Consider the following 26,304-nt stretch of genomic DNA (forward strand, 5'->3'; position numbering starts at 1 on the left):
TAGAAAGCATAAAGACCCGAGTTTGATACCCAGGCCCTATACAAAACAAGCTTTATGTGGTGGCATGGTTTTGTAATTCCATTGCTGGGGATATGGACAGAGACAGGCCCTTGGAACTTGTGAGTGGCCAGCCTAACGTAATTGAGGGTATAGAGATTGTCTATAAAAGAACAAGGTGGACAATGCCTAAGGATGTACACTCAAGGCTGATTTCTGCTTTATTCAGGTGTACAGATGTACCTGCCCAACATGTGTGTACGTGCACACACAAATAAAAACAACTAAATAAATAGTTTTAAAACATTTATTAGTTTTTATGTCAGTATTTTTAGAGCAAACCTCCCAAAATGAGAGCAAACAAACAGAAAATCAATCCAGAACTAAAGCAAGAATCTTAATTTATAGGAAATCTTAAAGACCAATCGTAAAGGAGTTAAATTTTTTCTTTTTCTTTTTTCTTTATTTTTTTATGGACGCTACTGTGTTTCTACTAAATGGCTTCTGTCCATCAGTTTGTTCAAAAGCATCATTGTCTTTTAATTTAATATTTGCAGTGTCAAATTTCTTTTCCCGAATTTAACATAATTTAGTAGCCTGTGATTCATTCATTGCTTTTTATTTTTAGAGACTTAGAATTTTCTTATTAATGTTCTTTCTCGTCACAGAATCAGACTCTTTAGTTCAAGGGCTCAAGACATCAAGTCAGGTAATGTGAGCTTTACTTTGTCGTGGTAAGAATTTAATGGATTAATGAAAGGGTGTAAATCATGGCTCTATGCTTATTTAAAACCGTACTTTAAAAAAATCCACAATAAATGAATGTGTTGCAAAGAATGCAGATGTTGGAATTGGAGACATAGGCCAGTACAGGAGTTCCAGAGGACTCAGCCTTTGGCTTCACGGCACTTGCACTTAGTGTATGTGTGCACAGGCACACGTGTGCACACACTTATAACTAAAAATAAATGTTTAAAAGCAAGTCAACAGTCACTTCATCTGTTTACCATTTTTTAATCATTGTCAGTTTTTTCAAGACTTCTAGATTTATGTATATATAGAGCTTCCATTCCTTAAAGTGTTAATACAAATGGGATCATGTCTTTTAGTTTTATTGGACAATCTTGGAATGAATTCTGTCATCACATACTAGGTTATATTCTTTTAGTAGAATGTGATATTGTTTATCTTAAATTGTCGGGTGTTTTAAAATGTTGAATGTCACCATTCCCTGGATTATCTGAACATGAGGTGTTAGGTTTTTTTAAGGCTGGAACCCTTTTTTTTCCAGGCAAAACCACCTGCCATCTACCAATTATCATGCTAGGTTACTGGAAATAGATGAATAAAAGTGTATGTATGTAACTAGTCTTGAACTTGTGTACTGGAACAGTCCTCCCACATTCTCCTAAGTAGCTGGCGACAGCTTTTCCCATTGCATCTGAAGCACATGTTTTGAATGTGACGTTAGTGATACTTATCTAAATCCTCTCTGTTGCCAGAGTCCTCAGTTATTTAGGGTCAAACTTAAGAAGCAACTTACAAAGAGTTTCATCAAATTTGTGAATCAATGGATGAGAGGTAATTAATTGTTTTGTTTTAGGTTGATACATCTTTAATCATCAGTAAATCAACTTGTAATGAAACAGTTGCAATGCCCAAGGACCCCAGAACACAGACACATCCAGGAAGGAAAAGATTAAATGAAGATGGACTTCAGCAAGGTGAACCACCAGCAAAGAAAGGTAATAGTGATACCTCAGCCTCCTGCAGGGGTGCCTCACAAGCAGGAAATGGCCTGACCAAGAACATACTTTAGGAAAACCTAGATACCATGATCTAATCTATCAGGGAATGTGTGTACATGAAATTGTCTTTCATTTAGTCAATAAGGTTTTAGATACTGAGCTTTTATCATTCTCTGATATTTCATTCTGTGCTGTTAGTAGGTAAAATTCATTTTCATAGCAAGTATGTGTTTTTGCTTAAACCTTTGCTCATTCTTTTCCTGACTTTACATTTTTATTCATTTGGACAAAAAGGGGATGTTTGACAGACTTTGAGTCAAATATTACTAACAAAAATTGTACTTGAATTATATTTTAAAATGCTAGAAGAAAGTTTGTTGAAAATAATGTAAATTGATGTTTTTTTTTTTGAAATACTTAAAAAAGGTCAAATTGGTTTAAAAAAATGGGGCAGGGGAAGCAAATCCCAAGATCGTAGAGTTGCTAGACTCTTTAGGGTAAACTGGTTCTTTGAGAAATAATTAAGAAAGTATCAATTGCAATCAATTGCAAACATAGGAAAAATTTTGAAAATAGGTTCAACAGTTTTTAAGAAAGTGGGGTTAGCAGCTGGATGTTGAGGTGTGTGCCTGTAATCCTAGACCTAGGAATGCTCAGGCGTAGGTCTGTGAGTTTGAGGATTTCTTTGGCTACATATCAAGACTGTCAGCAGAACAGCATCAAAAGAGATACAGAGGGACTGTCCAGCAGGCAATACCAAAATTTTACCTCTTTTTTTAAAGTTAGAGAATATACATTATAAATATTTTTATTTTTTTAATGATTTATTTTATGTGTATGGATATTCTTTCTGCTCATATGTATGTGCTCCACATGTGTGTTTGGTGCCTTAACTGGTCAGAAGAGGGCAATAGGTCCCTTGAAACTGCAGTTACAGGTAGTCTTAAGCCACCATCTGGATGCTGGGAACTGAACCTGGCTCTCCATGAAGAACCATCTACCCCAGCTCCAGAAATTTTAAACTTAAAATTGTATAACTAATTAAAACTGTATCCCAAGTTAGGCCATGTTAAATGAAGTAGACCTTGGTCTAATGTAATGGAATAAGGTTATATTGACATATATTAGTTACTGCTGTGACAAAGCAACTTCAGGAAGGAGGGGTTTATTTTGGTTCATTGTTTAAGGTCTACTTTATCATGGTGAAGAAGGAATGACTGCCAGAGCGTGACTCACGTGTTCACATTCACCTACATTTAGCAAGCAGAGATAAATGCTGTTGTTCACAAAGCTTGTTTTGTTCTTATTAAGTCTGGTTAGACTCCGCTGACTCCTCCTTCCTGACACTCTCTCTGCTCCGAAAATCCTGCCTAGCTTTCAGCCAAGTCAACTTTTTATTAATGAGAGTAACACATTTTCACAGTGTACAGAAGGATTAGCATCATAGATGAGGTTAGACTAACTAGTCAGTAAGCCTTCCCAGTGCTGGGATTTTATGTGTGTGCCAAGAAACCCAGCTTTTTTTCTTGGTTGATCTTGGGCCCTCTTGATTACATCGCCAACACTTGACCAGCTGAGTCTATCATTTAAGCCTGTTAGCACTAGTCTTAAAGTAAGGGCCAGCAGAGTTATCCGTACCCTAGAGATGTAAACATTGCGCCTGCAAACACGCCATGCATTCATGTTTAATTAGTTGAGCTCTGTGTTTTTTCCCATATTATGTTAATAGCTGTCTTATCTCTAAAGCACAGCACTTACCTTGATCTTTATATCTACAACTTGGGAGCCATTAGCACTTGTTCCTTTTTCCATCTGAGGAAATACTCAGGATTTAGCAGTTTACTCATGAGTGAAAGGTGAGGCCATATGCCCTAACTTCTGATTTTGAATGACTTCTCAGTTTCAATTCTCTCATACTTTGATCTATGAAGAAATTGAATAAGGTGCTCAATTTGTAAATCAATTGCATAGTAACTGTAATTTGAAACTGTTCTTTTGGATATAGTTGGTTGCTAGAAAGAATGTCACTGAGGCTGGACAGTGGTGGCACACCCCTTTAATCCCAGCACTTGAGAGGCAGAGGCTGGCGGATCTCTGAGTTTGAGGCTAGCCTGGTCTAAAAGAGCTAGTTGCAGGACAGTCACCAAACCTATACCAATAAACCTTGTCTGGGTGGGGGGAGGGGGAGGAAGAATGTCACTGAAATTTTCTCTCTTCTGTCCTGACTTGGTGTTTGATAAAGCTATGTGGAATAAAGTTAGATAATAAATACTAGAAATGATAAGAAAGTGAGTACTCAGAAGTAACAACCATTGTTTTGTTAGACTTGTTTTGGAACTCAGACCTGGAGCTATACTTTTTAATATAAGTAGGTTAAGTTGTATACGTTTTCTTTTAAAAGTTCTTTTCAGTTTTTCATTAGAAGTTTGATGTTTCTGGTGTTGCAAATGTTGGTTTATATGCCACTGTTGCTTTGTTATGTTTTGCTAGATTAATAAAATTGTTATCAATGTTCTCTTTAAGGGCTTATCCTTGTTAGTTCACCTGTCACTGAAGATCAAAAGAAAAGTGAAGAAATAGAACAGTCTTTTTCAGAGAGTGGGGTAGGCATTAGAATTTTACAAGAAAAGAACGAAGAGTTAAAAAGACTTTTAATTATTGGTGAGAATGAACTCAAAAGTGAGAAGGTGGAAAAAGCAGAATTAAATGAACAGGTTGTGAGTTTGCAGCAGCAGCTTTGTTTCGCTGAAGAAAAGAACTTGTCTCTGAGGACCAAGGTGGAGCAAATCCAGGCCAGTTATGACAGTACGGTTGCTGAGTTACACACACAGAGAGCTGTGAACCAAGAGCAGGAGGAAAGGATCCTGAAATTGTCACAGAAGATGGAAACTGCTACAAGAAGCATCACAAACAATGTTTCACAGATACAGCTAATGCAAACAAAAATAGATCAACTACGGTCGCTTGATTCACCTTCTCATATTTCAAAAATAGATTTACTTTATCTCCAGGATCTGTCAAATGGTCCTGAAGGGGATAATTTGCTGAACACATCACTACATCTTCCAAGTAATGACTTGTCAAGCAAAGGGGTTAAAGACTATCATATTCAGGAGCTCAGTAGGGAAAGTTCCTTCCACTCTAGTATTGAAGCCATCTGGGAAGTATGTAAAGAGATTGTGAAGGCCTCCTCCAAAAAGTCTTACCAGATTCAGGAACTGGAAGAGAAAATTGAAAAGTTACAGGTGGAAGTAAAAGGCTACAGGGATGAGAACAATGAGTTGCAAGCTAAGGAGAGTGAGGATAAGCATAAAGTTCACCAGCTGGAAGAGAAAGAAAGTCTTATACAGCAGCTCAGAGAAGAACTGCAAGAAAAATGTGTTAGTCTTGGTGTTCAAGTACAGCTTGTAGCCGAAAGAGAGCAAACTCTTTCAGAGCTTACCCGGGATGTTGCGTGGTATAAGGCAAAAGTAAAGGAACTTGAAATGATGGTAGAGACCCAGAAAGATGAGTGTAGGCGCTTAGCCGAATTAGAGCAAGGCATTTTAGAGAAGGAATCTGCCATCTTAAAGCTAGAAGCAAGTCTGAAGGAATTGGAAGCAAATTACCAGGATCACATCAAAAGCACCAAAGATTTAAATGAAAAGGAAATCAAGTTGAAGGAAGAAATCACACAGTTGACAAATAATTTGCATGATATGAAACAGTCACTTCAGTTAAAGGAAGAAGAAAGAGAAACTAGCAGACAAGAAACAAAAAAGTGAGCTGAGTCTTTAACTATCTAAAATATAAAATATTTCACATTCTGTGTGTGTGTCTGTTCGTGTGTTTGTGTGCATGTGCCTGTGTTTACAGAGGTCAAACAACAGCCTGTGGGAGATAGCCTGTTCCCTGTAGCATGTGAGCCCCAGGAATTGAACTCAGGTCATCAGACTTGGCAGCAAATGCCTCTATTCACTGTCATCTTGCTGGCTCCAAACATTCATTTTTCTCCATAAATCTGAAGAATTAGAGGACGTATTAATTGGCAGACTATAGAATAGATGATGAGTGAAGCACTTGAACTTGGTTCACATAAACCTCTAGAAACTAAAGTTGTATGTGAAAATTATACTCCTAAGAGCCCACATGACACCCTCTGAGGCACTCATTGCTGGTTTACACAGTCTACATGTGAAAATGTGTAGTTCTGTACCACTTGTTCCCATTTCACACAGGGATCCTAAGCAGCTCATGTTGCCTCACCTTAGACAAGTATTTTGTGATTCTTACTCCTTTTTAGATTGAAAGAGGAGCTTGCTGCAAACCATGTTCTTACTCAGAATCTCCAAACAGATCTTCAGAGGAAGGAGGAAGATTATGCTGAGCTGAAAGAGAAACTCACTGATGCCAAAAAGCAGATTGAGCAGGTACAGAAGGAGGTAGGTTTTATGAAAAGTCCTTTGGCAATTTAGTGTGGTATAGATTTTCTCCCCTAGGTTTCAAGTTTAGGATTAGACTGAAATCTGTGAACTTAAATTTTTCTAAAAATGATGACTGCCATTAATTAGGAAATAGGCAGCCACCTTAAATAAACTGAAGGTTAGCATGATGAAAAAAATATGTGGATATCATGGCTTTGGAAATGATCCTCGCCAGCTGCAGGTAGTGAACCTTTCTCCATATGAAGGTTTGTGCATGCATGTATGTAAAAATATATACTCTTTAGATACAGGACTAGAATCTTTTCCTTAAAAAGTGTAAAATTCATGTTTCTCTAAAAACAGAAAGTAGTTTTATTTCTATTTCATATTTAGGTTATAAAGAGTGACTTAAATTTTCATTATAATTTAATTTAGATGGGATTTGGTACCTTGATTGTGGTATGACTGTAGATGACCATAATTTCAAAATAGAGAATTTAGTTACACAATTCAAATGTGTAACATACAAAGAAGTAGTTAGGAAGGGGAAAAAATCCATTCCATTTCTTCTAGTCATTTTCTTTGAAGTTAGTACATGTAACCAGTTACATATTTTTGCTGTCTACTTTCTTTTGCTCTAGATTTTTTACCCCCTGTATCTTTCTATGAATTGAGAGACAGAAGCAGGTGAATCTCTGAGTTCAAGGCCAGACTGATCTACAGAGTGAGATCCAGGACAGCCAGGGTTGTTACACAGAGAAATCCTATCTTCAAATCCAAAAGAGCAAGGGAAAAAAAAGAGAGAGAGAGAGAAAGAAAAAAAAAATTGTAAACATCTTAAGAATCTTTCTTTCCTCTCCCCTTCCCTCCTCTCCCACCCCTCTCCTTTACTTAGCAGGCAAGCTGTACATCTTGGCAGCTTCCTAAAGAGAAGAGGGAAAAGTAATACTGCTTGAGTTAAGAGGGAGATTGTCCATGTGTCACAGGAAGCCACTTGCTGGGGAGAAGAAACTCTGAAGAAAGAGTAAGGAAGAACAAAGTATTAGGGAAAGCATGCTTAGACCAGAAGTAGAAAAAGTAGCTGAACCTGTGTCACTTCGTAATGTGTTTACCTTTAGCGTTGTCTGTACTTTTCTGTGGGTTTCAAGGGCACCATATCTGAAGATGTGGCCATAAAATTTAAACAACAGCAAAAAGTTTTAAAATGTTCAATTTGCCTTATAAATTTTGCTTTGTAGGTATCTGTAATGCGTGATGAAGAGAAATTATTGAGGATTAAAATTAATGAACTGGAGAAAAAGAAAAACCAGTATTCTCAGGAAATAGAGATGAAACAGCGGACCATCCAGCAGCTCAAGGTAGCAGTTATGTTGTTAATGATGCTTGAGGTCCATTCTCCTGTTAGATTTTATTGACTGAGAATGTGTGTTTTTTATTCATTTTTTTTTACAGTATTAAAATTTGGTCTTGTCTTTTGCATTATGATAGAGTGTCACTTTGTAGTCTTGATCCTGACCTTGTAGCAAGTCATGTCTTCTCAAGCCACCAGACCTTAGTACCATATGATTGTTTTGTTAAGATCCAGACACTCCAGCCAGATCTGTAATGATCCATTGTAAAATAGACTGTAGAGATTGTGATGAACTGGAGAGGGATTGGAGTATAGTTAGAATTGTATTGAACTTGCATGAATGAGGTGGACTGAAGTCTCCTGCATTAGTCATCTTTATTCAGAGCCTCAGAGTTTATACTCTGAAGGTTAAGAAAGGCCATATGAGTAAAGTTCTCGTGGGTTCAATCTGTGTACAGTCACAAGGAGAAGCCACATGTGGCAAAACCATGTTTTTCCCAGAGATATAACGGATAGTTTAAACATTTGATTGACTAACAACAGAAGACAGTAATCTGAAGTAAACTCACTTGGGAGGTGCACAAAAACAAAAACATATTCCAAGAACAATTCCGTGCTTTAAAGAAACAGATCTCAAGATTCTTGTCTTGTTTTCTTGGAGTATTTTCAGAAGCACTCAACGTTCCTGGACTGTGTTTCAACACCTACTATTAACTATTTTTAAGTATTGATTTATATGTGCCTTTAATTGTATTCTTAATTTTTTTAGGAGCAGTTAAACAATCACAAAATGGAAGAAACAGTACAACAGTATGAGAGAGTGTGCAAAGGTTAGAACCGGGTTCCTCCTTTTAGAATTAAAATGACTTCTAAATAGTTGCAATAATTTTTTCTTTAAAAATGTTGAAATGATGGCAGCCAAAGGTATGTTTTCAAAGATGAAAAGCATTACTTCTGCTGGTTAAATTTTAAACTTAAACTTGATTATTAAAAAAGCAGTAAATAATATTCATTCAGTGCAACACTGATTTCTTGGTAATGGCCAATGCGTCTTAAAAATACTTTTATTAGCACTTTGAGAATTTCATACCATATGTTTTGATCATCTTCACGCTTCTCCTAATTCTCAGATTCACCCTACCTTTCTTTTTATGTCCCTCTTAACTGTGTGTGTTTCTGTCTTTGTCTCCTCCTTCTCTCTCTCTCTCTCTCTCTCTCTCTCTCTCTCTCTCTCTCTCTCTCTCTCTCTCTCTCTCTCTCCCCCTCCCTCCCTCCCTCCCTCCCTCCCTCCCTCCCTCCCTCCCTCCCTCCCTCCCTCCTTCTCTCTTTCTCCCCTCCCTCCCTCCCTCCCTCCCTCCCTCCCTCCCTCCCTCCCTCCCTCCCTCTCTCCCTCCTTCTCTCCTTCCCTCTCCCTCCCTCCTCCTCTCCCTCTCTCTCTCTCCACCTCTTTTTCCCCTCCCCCCTCCATCTCCCTCTCCATCTCCCTCTCCCTCTCCCTCTCCCTCTCCCTCTCCCTCTCCCTCTCCCTCTCCCTCTCTCTCTCTCTCTCTCTCTCTCTCTCTCTCTCTCTCTCTCTCTCTCTCCCTTCCCTCCCCAAGGCCAGTTTGGGCTACCACTATATATTTGGATGTGTGGCCTTCCACTGGAGCAAAGCAGACTACCCAGGGATGATAGGATCCTCTTAGAGAAAGCTGACCTTTCTTTCCCAGCAGGTAACCGTTGCCAGTAGCTTTTCAGCTGTGGGTGGGACACTGTGCCCAGTTTCCCTCTCTGTGCTGGGATTTGGTCTGACTTGGTTTTGCACAGGTCTTTTACATGATGGCACTGCTGCAGGTTGGGGATGTGTCTGCACTTCCTGGCTTCCTGTTCCTTCCTTTAGTACATTATCTTTGTACCATTATTGAAAAATAAATCAACTGTAAATGTGATGATTTATTTTCTGGTCTTTCATTTCTGATTTTTGATCCATTTGTCTTCGTGTTAGCATGCCAGTATTATGGCAACATTGTGATGTGTTTTCAAATTGGGAAATGTGGGGCCACTCATTTTTGTGTCTCATTTGTAAAAATGTTTTGACTCTGGTGCTGCATATTGCCGCATGAGTTTTAGGATCAGTCTGTTCACGTCTATATAACAGCCATGTGCAATTGTGATTGTGTAAAATCTGTTCCAGTTGGGAAGACTGCTATTTAACAAAGTCTTTCATTAATGTTGGATATACTTTTGTATTTAGGTTTTTAAGTTTCAGTATTTTCATTGTACGCATTTCTGAATTGTTGTTTATTAAAATTATTTGAGTTCTTTGTGATATTTTGAATTGAACTGTTGACAGTTTTTTTTTCTCAAACAGACCTCAGTGCTAAAGAGAAGGTGATTGAAGACATGCGATTGGCACTGGAAGAGCAAGAGCAAACTCAGGCAGAACAAGACCGAGTGCTGGAGGCCAAGTTAGAAGAAGCTGATTGTCTAGCCAAGGGTAAAGTGAGACTGCTCTCAAAACTTACTTTCTTGCTTTAATTTTCCTTGATTTTTTTCCTTTTCAAAAATAGTGTAAAGTTTATAATAATACACTATTTTTATATTATTATATTATATTATAATAATTATATTATTATAATTTTTATATTATTATAAACTTTACACTATTTTTGACTGCCTTTTCCACTGTTATGAAAATTGTTTTCTGAGTAAAATTGTATATCATAAAAAAAAAATACTCCGTGATGGGACTGGAGAGAAGACTCAGTGACTAAGAGCACTTGGAACTCTTTCAGGGTTCCAGTTCCTTGCACCAACATGGTGTCTTACAATCAGCCATCTGTATCTTTCTTTAGTTTCAGGAGATTCAGTACCTCTTTTGATCACTCCTCATCCACATAAAATAAAAAAGAATTCTACAGAGAAAAAGCAAGCTTTGATTGATTTGTATCTGCAAGCTTTTAACATTAATTTGTTAATCTCACTAAGTATTGATTCCATTGTTAACACCATCCATTTTTCTAGCATGTATAGAAAATTACAATACTTACTAATTAAGCTAATTATAGTCTGGTACAAAAGGGAAGAAATGTATATGCTTATTTTTATGACAGTTTTTACATGTAATTTTGTACATTTGCTTTGTTAGTCTGATAATGACTGGCATGTGGCGTGTTTGTAGTTGCACATAGTGTTATGATGATGTGAGAGTACTCTGTGAACCCTGGATCGTGTGCTGGTGGATGAAGTTCTACTTTCCTAGTCATTCATAGATAGAATTTTTCTTTCTTGAGCGCTTGAAGAATTGTATCATAATTTCAGATTAAAATAAATGTATGCTCAGTACTTAATAATCTTTGGGCACATGAGAAATCCCTGTAGTTTCTCTTCACTAAGGATTTGGTGAGGGTAACTGCAGAGATGGCTCAGATGTTAAGAACGTTTTTTGTACTTGTTGATGACCCGGGTTTGGTTCCCAGTACCCATGTAGTAGCTTACAACTATCAATAACTTTAGGTCCAGGGAATCTGATGCTCTCTTCTGACTTCCTTGTGTACCATGCATATGTGATACATATACACACATGTATACTTACATGTAAAAAGAGACAAATAAAATAATCTTAAAGGCCGGGCGGTGGTGGCGCACGCCTTTAATCCCAGCACTCAGGAGGCAGAGGCAGGCGGATCTCTGTGAGTTCGAGACCAGCCTGGTCTACAAGAGCTAGTTCCAGGACAGGCTCCAAAACCACAGAGAAACCCTGTCTCGAAAAAACCAAAAAAAAAAAAAAAAAAAAAAAAATCTTAAAGAATTTGGTGAGAAGGCTTAAAGTTCAGCTGTTAGAATAATTTTAGTCCCGTCTTGGTCTGTATTTGGTCTCTGCTTGCTTGTTTGTTTGTTTATCTATTTATGACCAGCCATACATATTGCTGCATACCATAACATTGTGTGTATTTTAAAATTAGAATTGGATAAATGGAAAGAAAAATTCCAAGATCTAGAAGCTAGAAGTAGTGAAAGGTCAAATAAAGACCCTGTGGAGGACACAGACGCACTTACGAAGAAGCTCAGTAAACTTCAGGATGAGCTGCAGGTAGTAACATTTCTCTCTCTCCCCCTTTTCTGGCCATTGTATTTCTGATAAGATAACTCAGGATTTGGTATTTTATAGCTAGTTTTGTGGGGTGAAATAATACATGGTGCTTAGTAATAAAATAGAGAAGAAACTTTCAGTGCACTTTGAAAATATCCTGGGGAAAATTCCCAAGACATAATTTATTATGAGCCAAAGAAATCACAGTGATTGTGTCCTCAATTTTATGTTTTATATTTGTAATTGACTTTGCGTGTGTGGAAGTCAGAGGACAACTTTCAGCAGTTGTTGAGGCAGAGTCTCATTTCGGCTACTAAGCAGCTTCTTCAGACTAGCTGGTTCATTAGTTTGTGGTAATTCTCTCTCTGCCACAGGAGTGCTGGGATTGCAGATGTCTGCCACCATGTATATTTATTTTAAAGCTTGGGTTCTAGGTCTATCTTTGAGGTGACAGGATTTTGCCGCTAGTACTTTAGTCCATTCCCTGATAATGTGTATGTAATTTTCAAGTTGTCGCTAATTTTCTATTCCATTTCTTACCTAGCAAATATTGCACTGGAGAAGATGGCCATTGGGAGAATTATTTTGATTATTGATAACTTTTTCCATATTTGATTACTGATTGGAATAGAGTTGTATATCTGAACATTGAAACATGACCATATGCTACATAAAAGAAATCTTATTTTATATTTATGGGGCTGGAGAGATGGCTCAGTGGTTAAGAGCATGGCCTGCTCTTCCAAAGGTCCCGAGTTCAATTCCCAGCAACCACATGGTGGCTCACAACCATCTATAATAAGGTCTGGTGCCCTCTTCTGAACTGCAGGCATACACAAAGACAGACTATTGTATACATAAAAAAAAAACCCTTATTAAAAAAAAATTGCCAGGTGGTGTGGTGGTACACACCTTTAATCCCAGCACTCGGAAGGCAGAGGTGGGCAGATCTCTTTGAGTTCGAAGCCAGCCTGGTCTCAAAGAGCTAGTTCCAGGACAGGAACCAAAGCTACAGAAAAACCCTGTCTCGAAAAACAAAAAACAAAATGGTAATAATGGGTAGATTGCATCAAAATATTGAAACTTACTACTTAGTCATGTGAAAATAGCTTTTATCATCTTTACTTTAGGAATCCGAAGAGAAATATCAAGCTGATAGAAAGAAGTGGTTAGAAGAAAAGGCCGTCCTTACCACTCAAGCAAAAGAAGCTGAAAATCTACGAAATAGAGAAATGAAAAAATATGCTGAAGACAGGGAGCGCTGTTTAAAGCTGCAGATTGAAGTGGTTGGTAGCACTGATGCTTAAATATAGTTTATCTTTTTCCTTGGTTTGTTAAAGCTACTCTAATTCTTTTTGTGGGCAGGTTGTCTTTTTGTAAGGTATCCTCTTCCCATTTTATAAGCATTTTATTTACACACAAATGCATAGTATATTCTATACTCAACATGTTATATTTAATGCAAAAGCATTCTTAGATTCATTATAAAAATTTATGTTAAAAGTTTTAGATTAACTTTTTAAGTTATGGACCAAGGTGGTGGGTTCCATTTCTGGTATTGTCTTGCCTTCGTCATTATACTTCACTATTGTTTGTGCTTGTGACTAGGAAACCCTGACAGCACAACTGGCAGAGAAAACTGGTGACCTTGAGAAGTGGAGAGAGGAGCGGGACCAGCTGGTCACTGCCGTGGAGGCGCAGATGAAGGCGCTGCTGGCCAGCAGCAAGCACAAGGACGAGGAAATCCAGCAACTGAAAAGGGCTGCAGCAGAGAGCTCGGGGCCAGTCAGTGCACTCACTCCTTCTATACTTCCTTGTTGAGATGATACTTCTTTAAAATTACTTCTCAGCTTATTTACTCACTGCATCAGGAAGAACCAAAAGCTTGAACATTTTTGGTACCATTTTTCATGGTTTTTGAATTTTCAGGTTTATCATTATAGTTGATTCATCAATGACCAAAACATAACATTTTTTTTCTCAATAGCTTGTTCATGCTTCCCAGATTAAAATAGTTAGGAAGTTTGCAATTTAGGATTATCTTAATCCTCATCCTGGAATTGTAGAAATGTAGTTGAGCTTGAAATTTTAGTGACACTTAAGTAATTGGACCTACCCTTAATTAAATTTAATTAATTAAAGCCAACTTGAGGTGGTTTCATTTTAGCTTTAGCTGTCCTGGAACTCAGAGATATACCTGTCATTGCTGAGATTAAAGGCATGTACCACCAATGCACCTAGTCTAGCCAACTCTTAGTTTAGTATGTGAAGATACAAAATGTTTTTAAAGTAAGTCTAGTGATGGGGAGGCATTGTGAGTTGTAGGTGGTGTTGAAAATCCTAAATGGAGAGCTTGTGCTTTTGTGGATAGCGACATTCTGATAAACAGAGTCAGGGCGTATCTGAAGGTAGACTTTCTGAATGAATAAGTCTGGGGAATGTGTAGCTCAGTGTTGGAAGGCTTGACGCGTGTGTACAAAGTTCTGGATTCAGTTCAAAGTACTGCAGAACAAGCAAATCTGCTGTTCTAGTCAGGCATGGTTGTGCATACCAGAGTTCTTGGCATTTTAGAAACTGAGGTGGAAGGATTGCAAGATCAAGGCTTGCCTGGGTTATAGAACCAGATTTCATGCATGTGGTGTATATGTTTATGTGTGTTATGCATTAAATCACTTAGTGATTATTTGGAAAGAAAACCTTCCTATAAAAAGAGGTAGTATCATGTTAATATACTATATAATATTATAGTATACTGTGTAATATATTAACACAGAACAGGAAGTTAGAAAAGCTAGGTGTTGAGTGCTAATCACTAACTATGACTATAGGATCCTGGTGGGAAATACTGGAGCATTTCTCAGCTATCTAAAATGAGTAATGTACCAGTTATGGTGCACAATCCTGGAGCTCGGGGAGAAGGGGCAGGGAGAGGTGGATTTATGTGAGTTTGAGGCTAGCCTGGTCTACATAGCAAACTCCATGCCTGGCAGGGTTGCATAATGAGACTTTATCTCAAAATAGATAAACTAATCAATAAGATATAGGGATCACTGTCTCTTAGACTCAAGAAATTAGTACAGTTCGTATCACCCGGGAAGCCAGTGTTGGCTCGTGAGTTTCTGTCCTCATTGTGAATGTAGTGGAATCTGTTAGTCGCTAGTGCTAAAGAGGTGACATGGGACATTCTGATGGCTGTGCTAAGATAAGCATGAGAATTTATTAAACTAAACATGTAATATTTCTTTATGAGTCACATAAGTAAGGTTTTGGAATATGTCCTATCTTATAGGAAAATAGCATGAAGAATGGCTTTTTGGAAAAGATTTGTTACTATTTTCTCTTTCTATTCTTAAGGCTGTGGTTGCATTACTAAGTGGCCTCTAGGTGTTTTACTTTTTTATTTTACAGATATTTATTTTTTAGTGTTTGTGTGTGCGCATGCACATGCACATACAGACCACAGTATGTTTGTGGAGGTCAGAGGATAACCATAGGACCCTCTACTGTGTAGGTTATGGGATCAAACTTAACGTCAGTCTGTTATGGCTTGGTGGTATGAGTCTTTACTTGCTAAATCATATAGTTTTTCAAGAATTATTTTATGGAAAATTGAGGGTCTATTCCCAGCTAAGTTCTGTCTCTGCCGTTTAACATGGTTAGGTCTGTCACTGTTCAGAAAATAGAGGCCATGCAGAGACAAATCCACACTTACTGCATAGGTCAGAAGATAACCTTGGGGTCCTATTTCTTTCCTTTTAGCATGGCTTCCAAAGATATTAGGCTACGAGGCCTGAGATGCAGTAGTTTTCACCTGCTGTACCACCCTATCAGGCCTGGTTTTTTTTTTTTTTTTTTTTTTTTTTTTGCGTTTTGAGGTAGGGTCTTACTATGACCTTGAACTTTTGATCCTCTAGCTCCAGTCTCCTGAATGCAGATCACAACCATTTACTGCTATGTCCTGCTAAAAGTGACTCTTTCAAACTTAGCTAGACAGTCAGAACAAGTAGAATGGCAAGTGGATTTAGTTTTTCAAATCTCATCTGTGTCTGACTCACAAAAGGCTGGTAAGATGTCCAGCCTTTCCCTAGTCTAAAGGTGAAAATGTTGAAGAAATGAAAAGTGGTTTATTGAAGTCTGCATTTCTAATAATTAGTCTGTACAAGTCTTAATTTTTGAAATTCTGTGATACGTGTTTATTTTCATATTAAAAATGATTTTCTTATTTCAGGAAAACCAAACCATGAATGTCAAGCCTGAACATAATGGTTCATTTGATCTTGGTGGAGTTGAAACTGAACCTCAATCAACAAGTTTTGAAATTTCTAGGAATGCAGTAGAGGTTGGTAATCAATAATACCACCAGTTCTTTGCTCTCTTTACCTGCTATTCATCCGCACTTGCACATATAATGTAATCAAACAGGTACCTTGCTACATAATTAGCTATGTGTATGCTCAGCTATGTGAAGGAAATGTAGAGGCTCTTGAGAAATTAGACCCCCAAATTGCATTTATCTTATGTACTTAATTATTTTTAGTTTAAAGTCTTTTTTTGGATGGGCAGTATGCTTGCCACACAGCACATGTGGGGGTCAGAGAACAGCTTGGTGAAGCTGATTCTCTTTTGCCACCTTTATGTAGTCTGTGGTGACCAAGCTCAGATCATCTCACTGGCTTTTATTCCTCTTTAGAGTGTTATTGATGGTCAGAAATAGACTATCTCATAAAAGATACAATAAAGGTCATTATTTGTTTTCATTTCAAAACTTTCTTTTGAAATTGTATCCATTGTAGTAAATATCGCCAACCTAATAGCCACATGAACTCACTGTATTTTTTTTTATTGGGTTTAGGGTTTTGTGTTTAAGATAGAATTCCTCAGATTGGATTACTGAATTCATAAATATTCTATGATACCTAAAATAGTTTAATTATTTCAAAATTTCTTCTTTACACACTTAATACAGTTACTTAGCATTGGGAATTTTGAGACATAATTGCCATCAGCAAGGAGTTAGGAATATTGGAGACAAGTTCCTATTAGAGAGTGATGTTACTCATGAGGGAGCCTTAGAAGGAACCCCAAGGTACATTGTGTTTTGCCTGGGATATTGTGGGGGTGGATTAGAGAACATGGTATCATGCTGTGCTTGCGGGAGAAATGAAGCTTAGTAACTAGAGAATGGGAGAGATTTTAATTCTCGGAAAATTACACGCTGGTTTTCTCTTGTATTCTAGTCTTGATTTTAGTGACTAATACAAATAAGAGTTTGCGAAACAGTTTAAAGTTGATCCATACAGCAATTTTTTAGATTATTTTTTATTTCATGTGTATGGGTGTTTTGTCTGTGTGTATATCTGTGTACCATGTGCATGACTGGTGCCCACAGAGGTTAGAAGAGCCCCTGGAATGGGGTTAGTTACAGCTGTGAGGCACCATGTGGGTACTGGGCATCAAACCTGAGCCCTCTGAAAGAACAAACACCCTTAACTGCTGGACACCTATTCAGCCCTGTATAGACAGTATCCATTTTTTTTTAAGTTTGTTTTTGTGGTGGCATTTCTACATGGACACCATTATACTTTGTTCTTACCCCCCCACCCCCCCAAAAAAAGCCTTTCCATTCTTTCTGCTCATCTCTTTCTGGTCACATGTCATAAGCATTTGGGGAGGTGACTTTTTGTCGTGGTCCAGCCACAATGGGCTCATATGTTTCAGGGTAGGGGCATGTGGATTAGAAACATTAGGTAGGATAAACAGAGATGTGAAAGAAACACAGAGACATAGGATAGTACCGAGAGGGCTACTCAGTGTATACTGAATATTGAATCCACCCATGTTCCAATTTTCATATGCTTTTATTTTATACCCCAATAAAAGGGGGTGCTGAGAAGGCAAAAGATTGCTTTATATAACACAAAGGACAACCAGAACATTTGCTTGCTTCAATACTTGAGACATAAAACCATTGTTTCCTGAGTAAAACTTTTGATGTTTTGGGCAGGACATGCAGCAAACACACCCTAGACCAGTATCCTATAGGCAGCCACTCCCTATTTCTAACCTCCTATCTTAAAAGAAGGAGCAGGAATAGGCTTGAGTTCTCTGACTTTGGTCAGGGAGGAGAGGATCCACCTCTATGGGCCATCTTAATGTCCAAAACACCAAGTAACCACACCCTAGGTCAGGGTGTGTAGAAGTACCTGTTGTCAACTTTGAAAGAACAAAAATAAGCTCAAACTCTGACCTCCAGTTAAGGTGGAATAGACCTTCACAGTTACTATGATGGAACATTACTTTCTCTATAAATTTATATACTTGTCCTAAAATCTCTTGGTTTTAGTTTCCTATTGATAATTGTAGCAGTTATTGTCTATTTCATGGTTTTGCAGGAGTCAAATTTGACTTTCTCTTTGGTGTAGTTTTACTGTTTGTGTGAAATCTGTCAATGAGGTTGAAAGCCCAAGTGACTCATTTTGTATAGTGATAATTGAAAAGAAGTATGTGTGACCTCTGCTTATAGCCTGAGCTTATACTATAGTGGCTGGGTTTGGATTTGGGACATTTTCAATAGGAAAAGTATCCTGAAAACTTGCCAAGTGGGCAAGGGAGCAGGATGCAAGTGACGGTGCTTCCTGTGAGTGTACGTGACCATCATGTTCTCCTGTCACGTCTAGTAGCCATGGGAATCATCAAAGAGAAGGAGAAATAAAAGACTCCCTTTTTAAATGGAAAAAGTCAAAAAATTTGTTGCTAGAGTTAAATCTGTTGTAATTTGAGTGCTTGTTTGAAATATCAAATTCTTTCTTGGAGGTTTCTGACTTAGCAGGTTTTGTAATAAGATCCAATAATCCTTTAAATATAAAGCTCTTAGGATCATAAAAATTGGGGTAATGCATGGTCCTTTATCTTTCTCAAGTCATTGTCTTGAATAACTTTCAATTAATTTGAGAAAATTAATTCTTTGTCATTTATAAATCCATGTTAGAAAAATAAATGACCCTTTCCATTTTTTTTTTCTTTTTGGTAGGGTGGATCAGTAGTTCTTGACTCTTGTGAAGTGTCAACAGAAAATGTGCAAAGCACGCGATTTCCAAAGCCTGAATTGGAGATTCAGTTTACACCTTTGCAGCCAAACAGAATGGCAGTGAAGCACCCTGGCTGTGCTACACCCGTCACAATTAAGATTCCCAAGGCACGGAAGAGGAAAAGTAATGAAATGGAGGAGGTATAGTTACCTGATGGGTGAACTTAGCAAGTGAATATTGTTATTAGGCTCAGTTGTTGTTATAGTTAAGTCTGCTGCTCGTTCTAGAGACCCGTCATCACAACTTACGGATGTTTAGGAATGATGCAAGAGCTTCATAGTCCTCAGAAAGCTGTGCTTACTACTTCGTTCCTTACTTCGTTTCATCCGTAGTAGGTCAGATAATGTGAATTTTACCAGACACTTCAGTATACTGGTTTATACCATACTAGTTAGGTTACCTTCAGTGGGATGAGAAATGTTCGATAAAGAAATTAGAGAAATTAAAATGACAGACTAGCTTGATCAGTGTCTTTGCCATTTAACTAAATCTTAAGTCTATGATCATGGGAAGTTTTGGAAAATAAATTCTTTTTCCATCAGCCAGTATTAGGATTTGGATCTTCATGTAGTAGTGGTAAATTAAAGGTTTATAACTTGTTAGTGCAACTCCTTGGTGGTAGGGCTGCCAGACTTGGTATTGCATCTTAGCCACATTGGTGTGGGGAGTCACTCTGATCCTCAGTTCTCTCCAAAGTAGCATATGAGTGCTTTCTCTCTTTCTGTTAGAGGCACATAATAGATGGTATTTACCTTAAAGTTACTTGTTTTAAGCTTAAAATGTTTGACCAAAAAAAAATTCTTCAACTTTCCTGTACTTCTTTAAAGAGTGGTATGTTTTCACGCTGCTAGAAGAGCAAAATTAGTAGTTCCCATTCCTGGCTGTCAGGTAATACATTCCCTGAGTGGGTATTAGTGAGCATAGCTTCTCTGTGATACCTGGAGTGCCTTGAGTCTTAGTGGTTAGCTTTCTGAAGACATCTGTGTGCTTATTTATTTTATAGACATATTTTGATTATGATTAAAATATTTGAATGTCATCATCTTCTGAGCTACATTGATTTTTTTTTCTTGATACATTTTTCCCTAGCATTCAGAAGGGAAAGCTGAAATATAGTTTATTTATTTCCCTGGTATATATTCTTCATGTGTATCTCAGAAAAGATTTTCTGATTGTTGTAGTTTTGTAATGTTGAAATGTGAAATGTTATCTGATTTTGTTACATCTTCATTGTTATAATAAATCTGCCCTTTGGCAATTGGGAAAATCTGTTCAGCAGTGCTATAAAAGTGCTGTGTTCTGTTCCAGTAAATACTCCCAGAAGCTCTTTACTGCGCTCTCCAAATAACATGGTCCAGTTGCCATCTTTTTTTTTTTCTTCCCATGATTACTCTTCAACTTTCCATGCTGCATCTTCTAACATTGGCATTAATTTTTGATCTCAAACTGCCTCAGTTTAAGAAAAACTATTCTAATTACTAATGTAGCATTTATAGACAAATCTTTTGGAGTCTAAAGAAATTATTATCAAGAAAGTAAACAGTGCTGAAATTTATTACTTCTAGGACTTGGTGAAATGCGAAAATAAGAAGAATTCTACACCCAGAAATAATGTGCAGTTCTCTGCTTCAGAACATAGAAATTCTTCTTTGAAAAAGGATCAAAAGGTTTGTCCTTGCTCCAGTTAACGTCTCTGTAGTTTACTTGATAAAGTGGGGGTATAGGGGTAAGATATGATAGTAGTTTTCCAAAATTTAGTTATGTCCAATTACAACTCAATTTATCTTCCATTCATACACATGGAATTAACATTTGGACACACCTTTAGCATTTGCCCACTCGGGCATTTCTTCCTGTGTCGCTTCTGCTTGCTCTAGCATCAGACTCACTATGCAGTTGCTTAGCCCTTTGATCTTAACACACAAACTTAATCCCAAGTTCCTTCATTTAACTGTGGCAGTAACTGTTTCCATGTAATGTTTTTTATTATTAGTGACAGAAAGTGTTTTTTTTTCTTAGGTTTCCTTACATCCATCATCGAAGAAAACATATTCTTTACGGAGCCAGGCACCTACAGTTACTGCAGATATGACCTCTAAAAAAAGAGAGGGAACACTACAGAAATTTGGAGACTTCTTGCAACATTCTCCAACAATTCTTCAATCCAAAGGTTTGTGGAAAAGTTAAATGGCCTTTTTAATGCACATAGGGCATTTCTATTGCCTGGTTGCATGTGCTCTCGTCTAATGCCTAGAGCAGGCAGCCATTGTCTTATCCTAGATACTGTGGGAAAAGTCGGATGAAAAGATGATGTTCCTAGTGTTCACTATGTATTGGAGTAGAAAGGCTCACATTTAAGTAATTATTCAGATAGAGCAAGCTGTTTAATATGGCAGAGGTAAAATAAAGTGGTTGGATACTGTGGAGAAGAGAGAAAACCCATCATAATAATGAGGAATTCTGGGAAACTTTAGGAAAGAAGTGGGATGTGGGCATAGAAATATAGAATTGTACCCTTTGACCCTATGAAAGTAATCACTGTTAGTATTATGTGTCCTTGTGATGATTTTGTTTTTTCTTACATACCTGTAAATAATAACTATCCACATATATATCATACCAATTTAGAGGAAAGGGTTTATTTACTTATAATTTGATATCACAGCACATCATTGAAGGATGTTAGGGCAGGAACTCATGCAGAGACCCATGGAGTAACAGTGACCTATAAAGTGGACATGTTGTATAATGTCTTTGTTGAAATATGTATTATGTATTTCTGTATACATGCAGATGTGTGTATTCATTAGAGGGCATAGTTTTAATGCTGGTAGAATAGAGAACAGTATAAAATATACATGTAATTCTAGGTAGAGGAGAGCGTGTGGAGAGGTTTTGTTGGATTATCTGAGTGGCACCAATAAGATAAATTAGAGACCAGAAGTGGGGGAGATGGGAACGTAAAGGAAGGCTAAAATCATAGTTGAATTGAAACAGAGAGTGCTTTGTCAAGGCTAACTGCAGGTTGTCAAACTTTCTTGACTGAGTGCCTTTAATGTCTCAGCAGGAAATTTAAAAATGTTTAGTCTCTACTTCTTCAGATCTATCCACTGTTAACAATTTTGTGTGTGTGTGTGTGCTCGCATACAGCACACGCACAGATACATATATAAAAGGTTTGTGATTATGTCGTATGAACATCTTGATATATGAGTATCAAAGTAAATCTACCACTTTTTTTATTCATTTATTTGGTTTATTTAGTGTTTTGAGTTTTTGAGACAGTTTTTTTAATATAGCACAGGCTAGTCTGAAACTTGAGCTCTTCCTGCCTTTCTCCCAGGTGCAGGACTCCTAGGTAGCAGGACCCTAGGTTGGATGTGTCAGGTCTGGCTTTACCACCTGGCTTTTAATGCAGGCTTACCACACATGGACCCGGCTGTGGGGAGACCTCCAAGCCATCAAAGATGCCAGGGTCTCACTGTTACTTCCTTCTTTTTCCCCCCACTTCATGTTAAATGTTAATTAATTTTTAATCAATTGTTTATTCGTGCCCTGTCAGCATTGTATAGTACACCGTTTTTATTCTTGATTTCTATTTTTCTTCATTAAGAATTTCAATCCTTTGCAGTTAGAAAATTAACACAAGAATTAACATTTTTACTTACAGCAAAAAAGATAATTGAAACAATGAGTTCTCCAAAGCTCTCAACTGTAGAAGTAAGTAAAGAAAATGTGTCTCAGCCAAAAAAAGGCAAACGGAAATTATTCAGAAATGAGATTTCATCTCCCATCAACATATCTGGACAAGTGGTAAGCTACTATTTAGTTTTCATCAGTATAAAACTTTTTTTTAATTCTAAAGTATTTGTAACCTTGAATTTTATGATTATAATTTTTTAAAATCATTTTATTTTTAACATGTATGGGTGTTTTGATTACGTTTATGCACCACATGCATGCCTGGTACCTATGGAAGTTATAAAGAGGGTGCTGGATCCTGTGAAACTGGAGTCCCTGGTGTTTGTGAGCTCTCATGTGGGTGCTGGGAATCTAACCCAGGCCCTGTGAAAGAGCAGCAGTGCTCTTAACCTTTGAACCATCTCTCCAGCTCTGGGGGCAGCCGCAGCAGTTGACAGGTCCTGAGAAGAAGAAAAGTGTTGGTGAGGGAAGAAGTGAGTTGGGCAGCGTGGTCTGGAGAATGCTGCTGCCTGCCTGACTAGCAGCCAGATGTTTATTTAGTTATACAGAATTCAGCATGCAGGGATAGATTCATGTTATTCCAAAACATAGATCGTATCATTTTTATTTTGAGACATGTGTTTTACTTCCTCTTGCATATCTTTTAGTCATTATTGATAAACTGTGACAGAGCAGAGTTATCTTTTCCAACCATTTTCCCTCAAGTTTAATTATCATTGATAAAGTTATCTTTTATAACCATTTTTTGCGTTAACCCCATAACTCAAATTTCAAGAATCTGGAGGCATATGACAACTTGTTCTCAGGCTAGTATCTTTTGTGACTACAAGGATGCCAGACCAGAACAAATCTCCAAGCCAGCCCAGGCAGATTGCCCAAGAAAAGTCCTTAGCCCCAAACTGCTGAAGTTTATAAATTCTGGTGCAATACAGTGTTTGCACTTCATTTATTTATAGAATTTGCTTATATATGTAATCCTGTCATTCTGTTGTTTGTTCATGTGACATCACAGTGGCTCTACATGTGCTAACTTTTCTAAGAAAGGGAATTCTTGATTCTCATTCTTTGCTCATCAATATAATAAGTCTCTGTGTAGGACAAGGTAACTTAAGCTAATCTAATTTTGTTGCTCTATATGCCACATAATGGCCTGGATATATAGTGGGAAGATGCTTGCAATCTGATCAGTGGCCAACCCTTCATGACCTTTTAAAGTTTACTTTATTTTGATTGTCTTGTTCCTGATTAAGTACAGGGACAGATGTTTCAAGAATATCTCAGAGCCTTGTAAAGAGACCTCTGGCTTCTCTATGTGCGTCACAGCCTCTAGGGTGTAAGGAAGACCTTCAAGTATATAAGGATATCTATAAAAGTGGCAGGGGTAGTATATGCTTAGGACTCTCCTGGAGAAGCTTAGAAGAAGTACTACTGGGAGAAGGCATAAATGATTCATAAGAAAATTTCCATTAATCCAATATCTCCAAATTGTACAAATATTAAAAGTCCCTTAAGTATGCAGTAGGTGGAGGTCAAAACCAAAACACGCTGGACATTATGTGGCTTAGCTTTGCTTGCTCTTTGTGAAGCAGGTGTGCTGGCTTTGTGACTTGCTATTCCTATCAGATATGGTTGTGCCATTCAACACATGATTTTAATTTCTTTCTGTAACTCTCTTAAGACAGATGCTATACTTTTGGTCTCAGGTTTATATTAGCCTTATAGTAATTAAATATAAATACCATGATAATAGGTATACACGCACATGCATGCGCATGCACGCGTGTGCGCACACACATATATCATGTAGTGGCATTTGAAGTTTCAACAGAGTAATATATTTCCATCAATAGATATACCACAATTAATAATTTATTTACTTCTAAGAGCTTTCTTTCTTGTGTTCTTATTATTACAAGAGTTGTATAAATCTGAGCCCATGTACTTTTTTAGAAATACAAAACTGATATTTCACCATTTTCTCTCACCTTTTTCTCTATAAGCCTTCTAGGTTTTTCTTTTCTTAAGATTTATTTGTATTTAATGTGTATGAGTATTTTGTCTATATGTATGGATATGCATCATGTGTGCACTACCCTTGGGTGCCAGAAGAGAACACTGGAACCCCTGAAGCTAGAGGATAGTGAGCGCAGCTCATGTTTTTAATCATTGAGCTGGCTCTCTAGTCCTCTTTGTACTTTTGAGAAACGTTCTTACTATGCAGTCCAGGATGACCTCAAACTTTTAGTATTCCTTTTGCCTCAACCTCCCTGTTGCTGGGCTCATTGGTGGGTGCTCACATGCCTGGCTGGGATCATTGGTGTGTGTGCACACATCTCTGGCTTCGTTTAGGCTCTTTTTTTCCCCCTTGTTTTTTCGAGACAGGATCTCTCTGTAGCTTTGGAGCCTGTCCTGGAGCTAGCTCTTATAGACCAGGCTGGTCTTGAATTCACAAGAGATTCGCCTGCCACTGCCTCCCAAATCCGGGATTAAAGGTGTGCGCCAGCACAACCCTTTAGGCTTTTTTAAGAAAAGGAGGTTGTTATCACTCTGATTCATTGTCCTCATTTTCTCAGTGGATGAAAGTGTAAGTAGAGACAGAATTAAAGGATGTTAACAGAGTGGCCAAGAGAAAGAAGAGAGACTGGTTTTCACAATAGCAGTTAACTAACCTAAGGCTGATATTATAAGGCAGCTGGAACGAATTCAGGTCAGTTAGAACATGCTGTTTCATGTACTGTTACATGTCACCAGCTGAGCAGTGTATGGTTTCTCCTCTTGGCTGAAGAAAGATACCTGTGTCTACAGATACCTGTGTCTCTGCTGAGTTAGAGCACAGTGTGCTTCCCTCTCACGTTAGACCCTTATTGCTGTAAATGGTGATTTCCTAAAATTGATTTGAAGCATTTTGTGTACAAATATTTTGCTAATTATTTCAAGCTTAGATCTGGATTGGATTCAGTAGGCTGTAGGTTGTTTTAATTCTTGAATTAGGTAATGTTGAATGAATCTCTTAAAAATCTGTATTCTTGCTGGGCGATGGTGGCGCACGCCTTTAATCCCAGCACTCGGGAGGCAGAGGCAGGCGGATCTCTGTGAGTTCGAGACCAGCCTGGTCTACAGAGCTAGTTCCAGGACAGGCTCCAAAGCCACAGAGAAACCCTGTCTCAAACCCCCCCCCCCAAAAAAAAATCTGTATTCTTAAAAAAAAAACCCAAATCTGTATTCTTTTACATGTATTTATTTAGAAGATGAAAAATAAATTTCTAATGTATATATTATAGTCAGTGATTAAGCACATAAGTGTATTCCTTAAGGAAATTATTTTTACTTACATTTGAAAAACTTAATTTCAGATTTTAATGGAACAGAAAGTAAAAGAAAGTGATCATCAGATTCTCAAACGACGACTTCGAACAAGAACAGCCAAATAAATCGCTTTGGGAGACTGTTTCATTGTCAATTTTATATTCACAATCATTGTAAATTTTTAAGTTTTAAAAGTTAATTGTATATATTATGTGTTAAATGCCTCTGTATAGATTGGTGTTTTATATGATTTTAATGCAATAAATATATCAACTGTATACTTTATAAGGCTTTTAAAATTTTTCTTTATTGTGTGTGCTTGTTTGTGTGCTTGCAACAGAATACATATAGAGGTCAGAGGCAACTAGCAGGGATCTCGATAGAAGTTGATTCTCTCCTGCCCTGTGGGTCCTGGGGATTGAGCTCAGGTAGTGACTTTCACTTGGTGGCAGGTGGAATAAACACACACACACACACACACACACACACACACACACACACACACACACTCTGCTCTAAAGTAATCTAATTGGATGTTTATGTCATTAGTCTGTGGGTGTTAAGTCCTCTTTACTCCCAGTTCCAACAACCTCCTTATGTCTGTCGGTGAAGGGGTTGGAGTAAGAGCCTAGGACTC

The 26,304-nt window shown here is 37.7% G+C and overlaps 1 protein-coding gene across 5 annotated transcripts in view; it reads left to right on the forward strand.

Annotated features, from left to right (window-relative positions):
* Kif20b (kinesin family member 20B) overlaps positions 1 to 25,945 on the forward strand; it is a 51,383-nt gene extending 25,438 nt beyond the window's left edge. For 2 of the 5 annotated variants that reach the window (XM_075973890.1, XM_075973893.1), the window contains exons 17-33: positions 666 to 706; positions 1,601 to 1,742; positions 4,269 to 5,505; positions 6,028 to 6,166; positions 7,387 to 7,506; positions 8,269 to 8,329; positions 9,098 to 9,211; positions 9,850 to 9,975; positions 11,444 to 11,571; positions 12,702 to 12,857; positions 13,180 to 13,356; positions 15,800 to 15,910; positions 18,602 to 18,799; positions 20,225 to 20,326; positions 20,679 to 20,829; positions 22,330 to 22,472; positions 25,715 to 25,945. In XM_075973890.1, the coding sequence (XP_075830005.1) occupies positions 666 to 706; positions 1,601 to 1,742; positions 4,269 to 5,505; positions 6,028 to 6,166; positions 7,387 to 7,506; positions 8,269 to 8,329; positions 9,098 to 9,211; positions 9,850 to 9,975; positions 11,444 to 11,571; positions 12,702 to 12,857; positions 13,180 to 13,356; positions 15,800 to 15,910; positions 18,602 to 18,799; positions 20,225 to 20,326; positions 20,679 to 20,829; positions 22,330 to 22,472; positions 25,715 to 25,792 (3,224 nt within the window). In that variant the 3' untranslated portion in view covers positions 25,793 to 25,945. The remainder of the gene's footprint in view (positions 1 to 665; positions 707 to 1,600; positions 1,743 to 4,268; positions 5,506 to 6,027; positions 6,167 to 7,386; positions 7,507 to 8,268; positions 8,330 to 9,097; positions 9,212 to 9,849; positions 9,976 to 11,443; positions 11,572 to 12,701; positions 12,858 to 13,179; positions 13,357 to 15,799; positions 15,911 to 18,601; positions 18,800 to 20,224; positions 20,327 to 20,678; positions 20,830 to 22,329; positions 22,473 to 25,714) is intronic. The other 3 variants (XM_075973892.1, XM_075973894.1, XM_075973891.1) reach the window with 2 other exon arrangements.
* Positions 25,946 to 26,304: the final 359 nt, after the last annotated feature.

This window comes from Microtus pennsylvanicus, chromosome 5 (genome assembly GCF_037038515.1).
Source record: "Microtus pennsylvanicus isolate mMicPen1 chromosome 5, mMicPen1.hap1, whole genome shotgun sequence".
Taxonomy (NCBI): Eukaryota; Metazoa; Chordata; class Mammalia; order Rodentia; family Cricetidae; genus Microtus; species Microtus pennsylvanicus.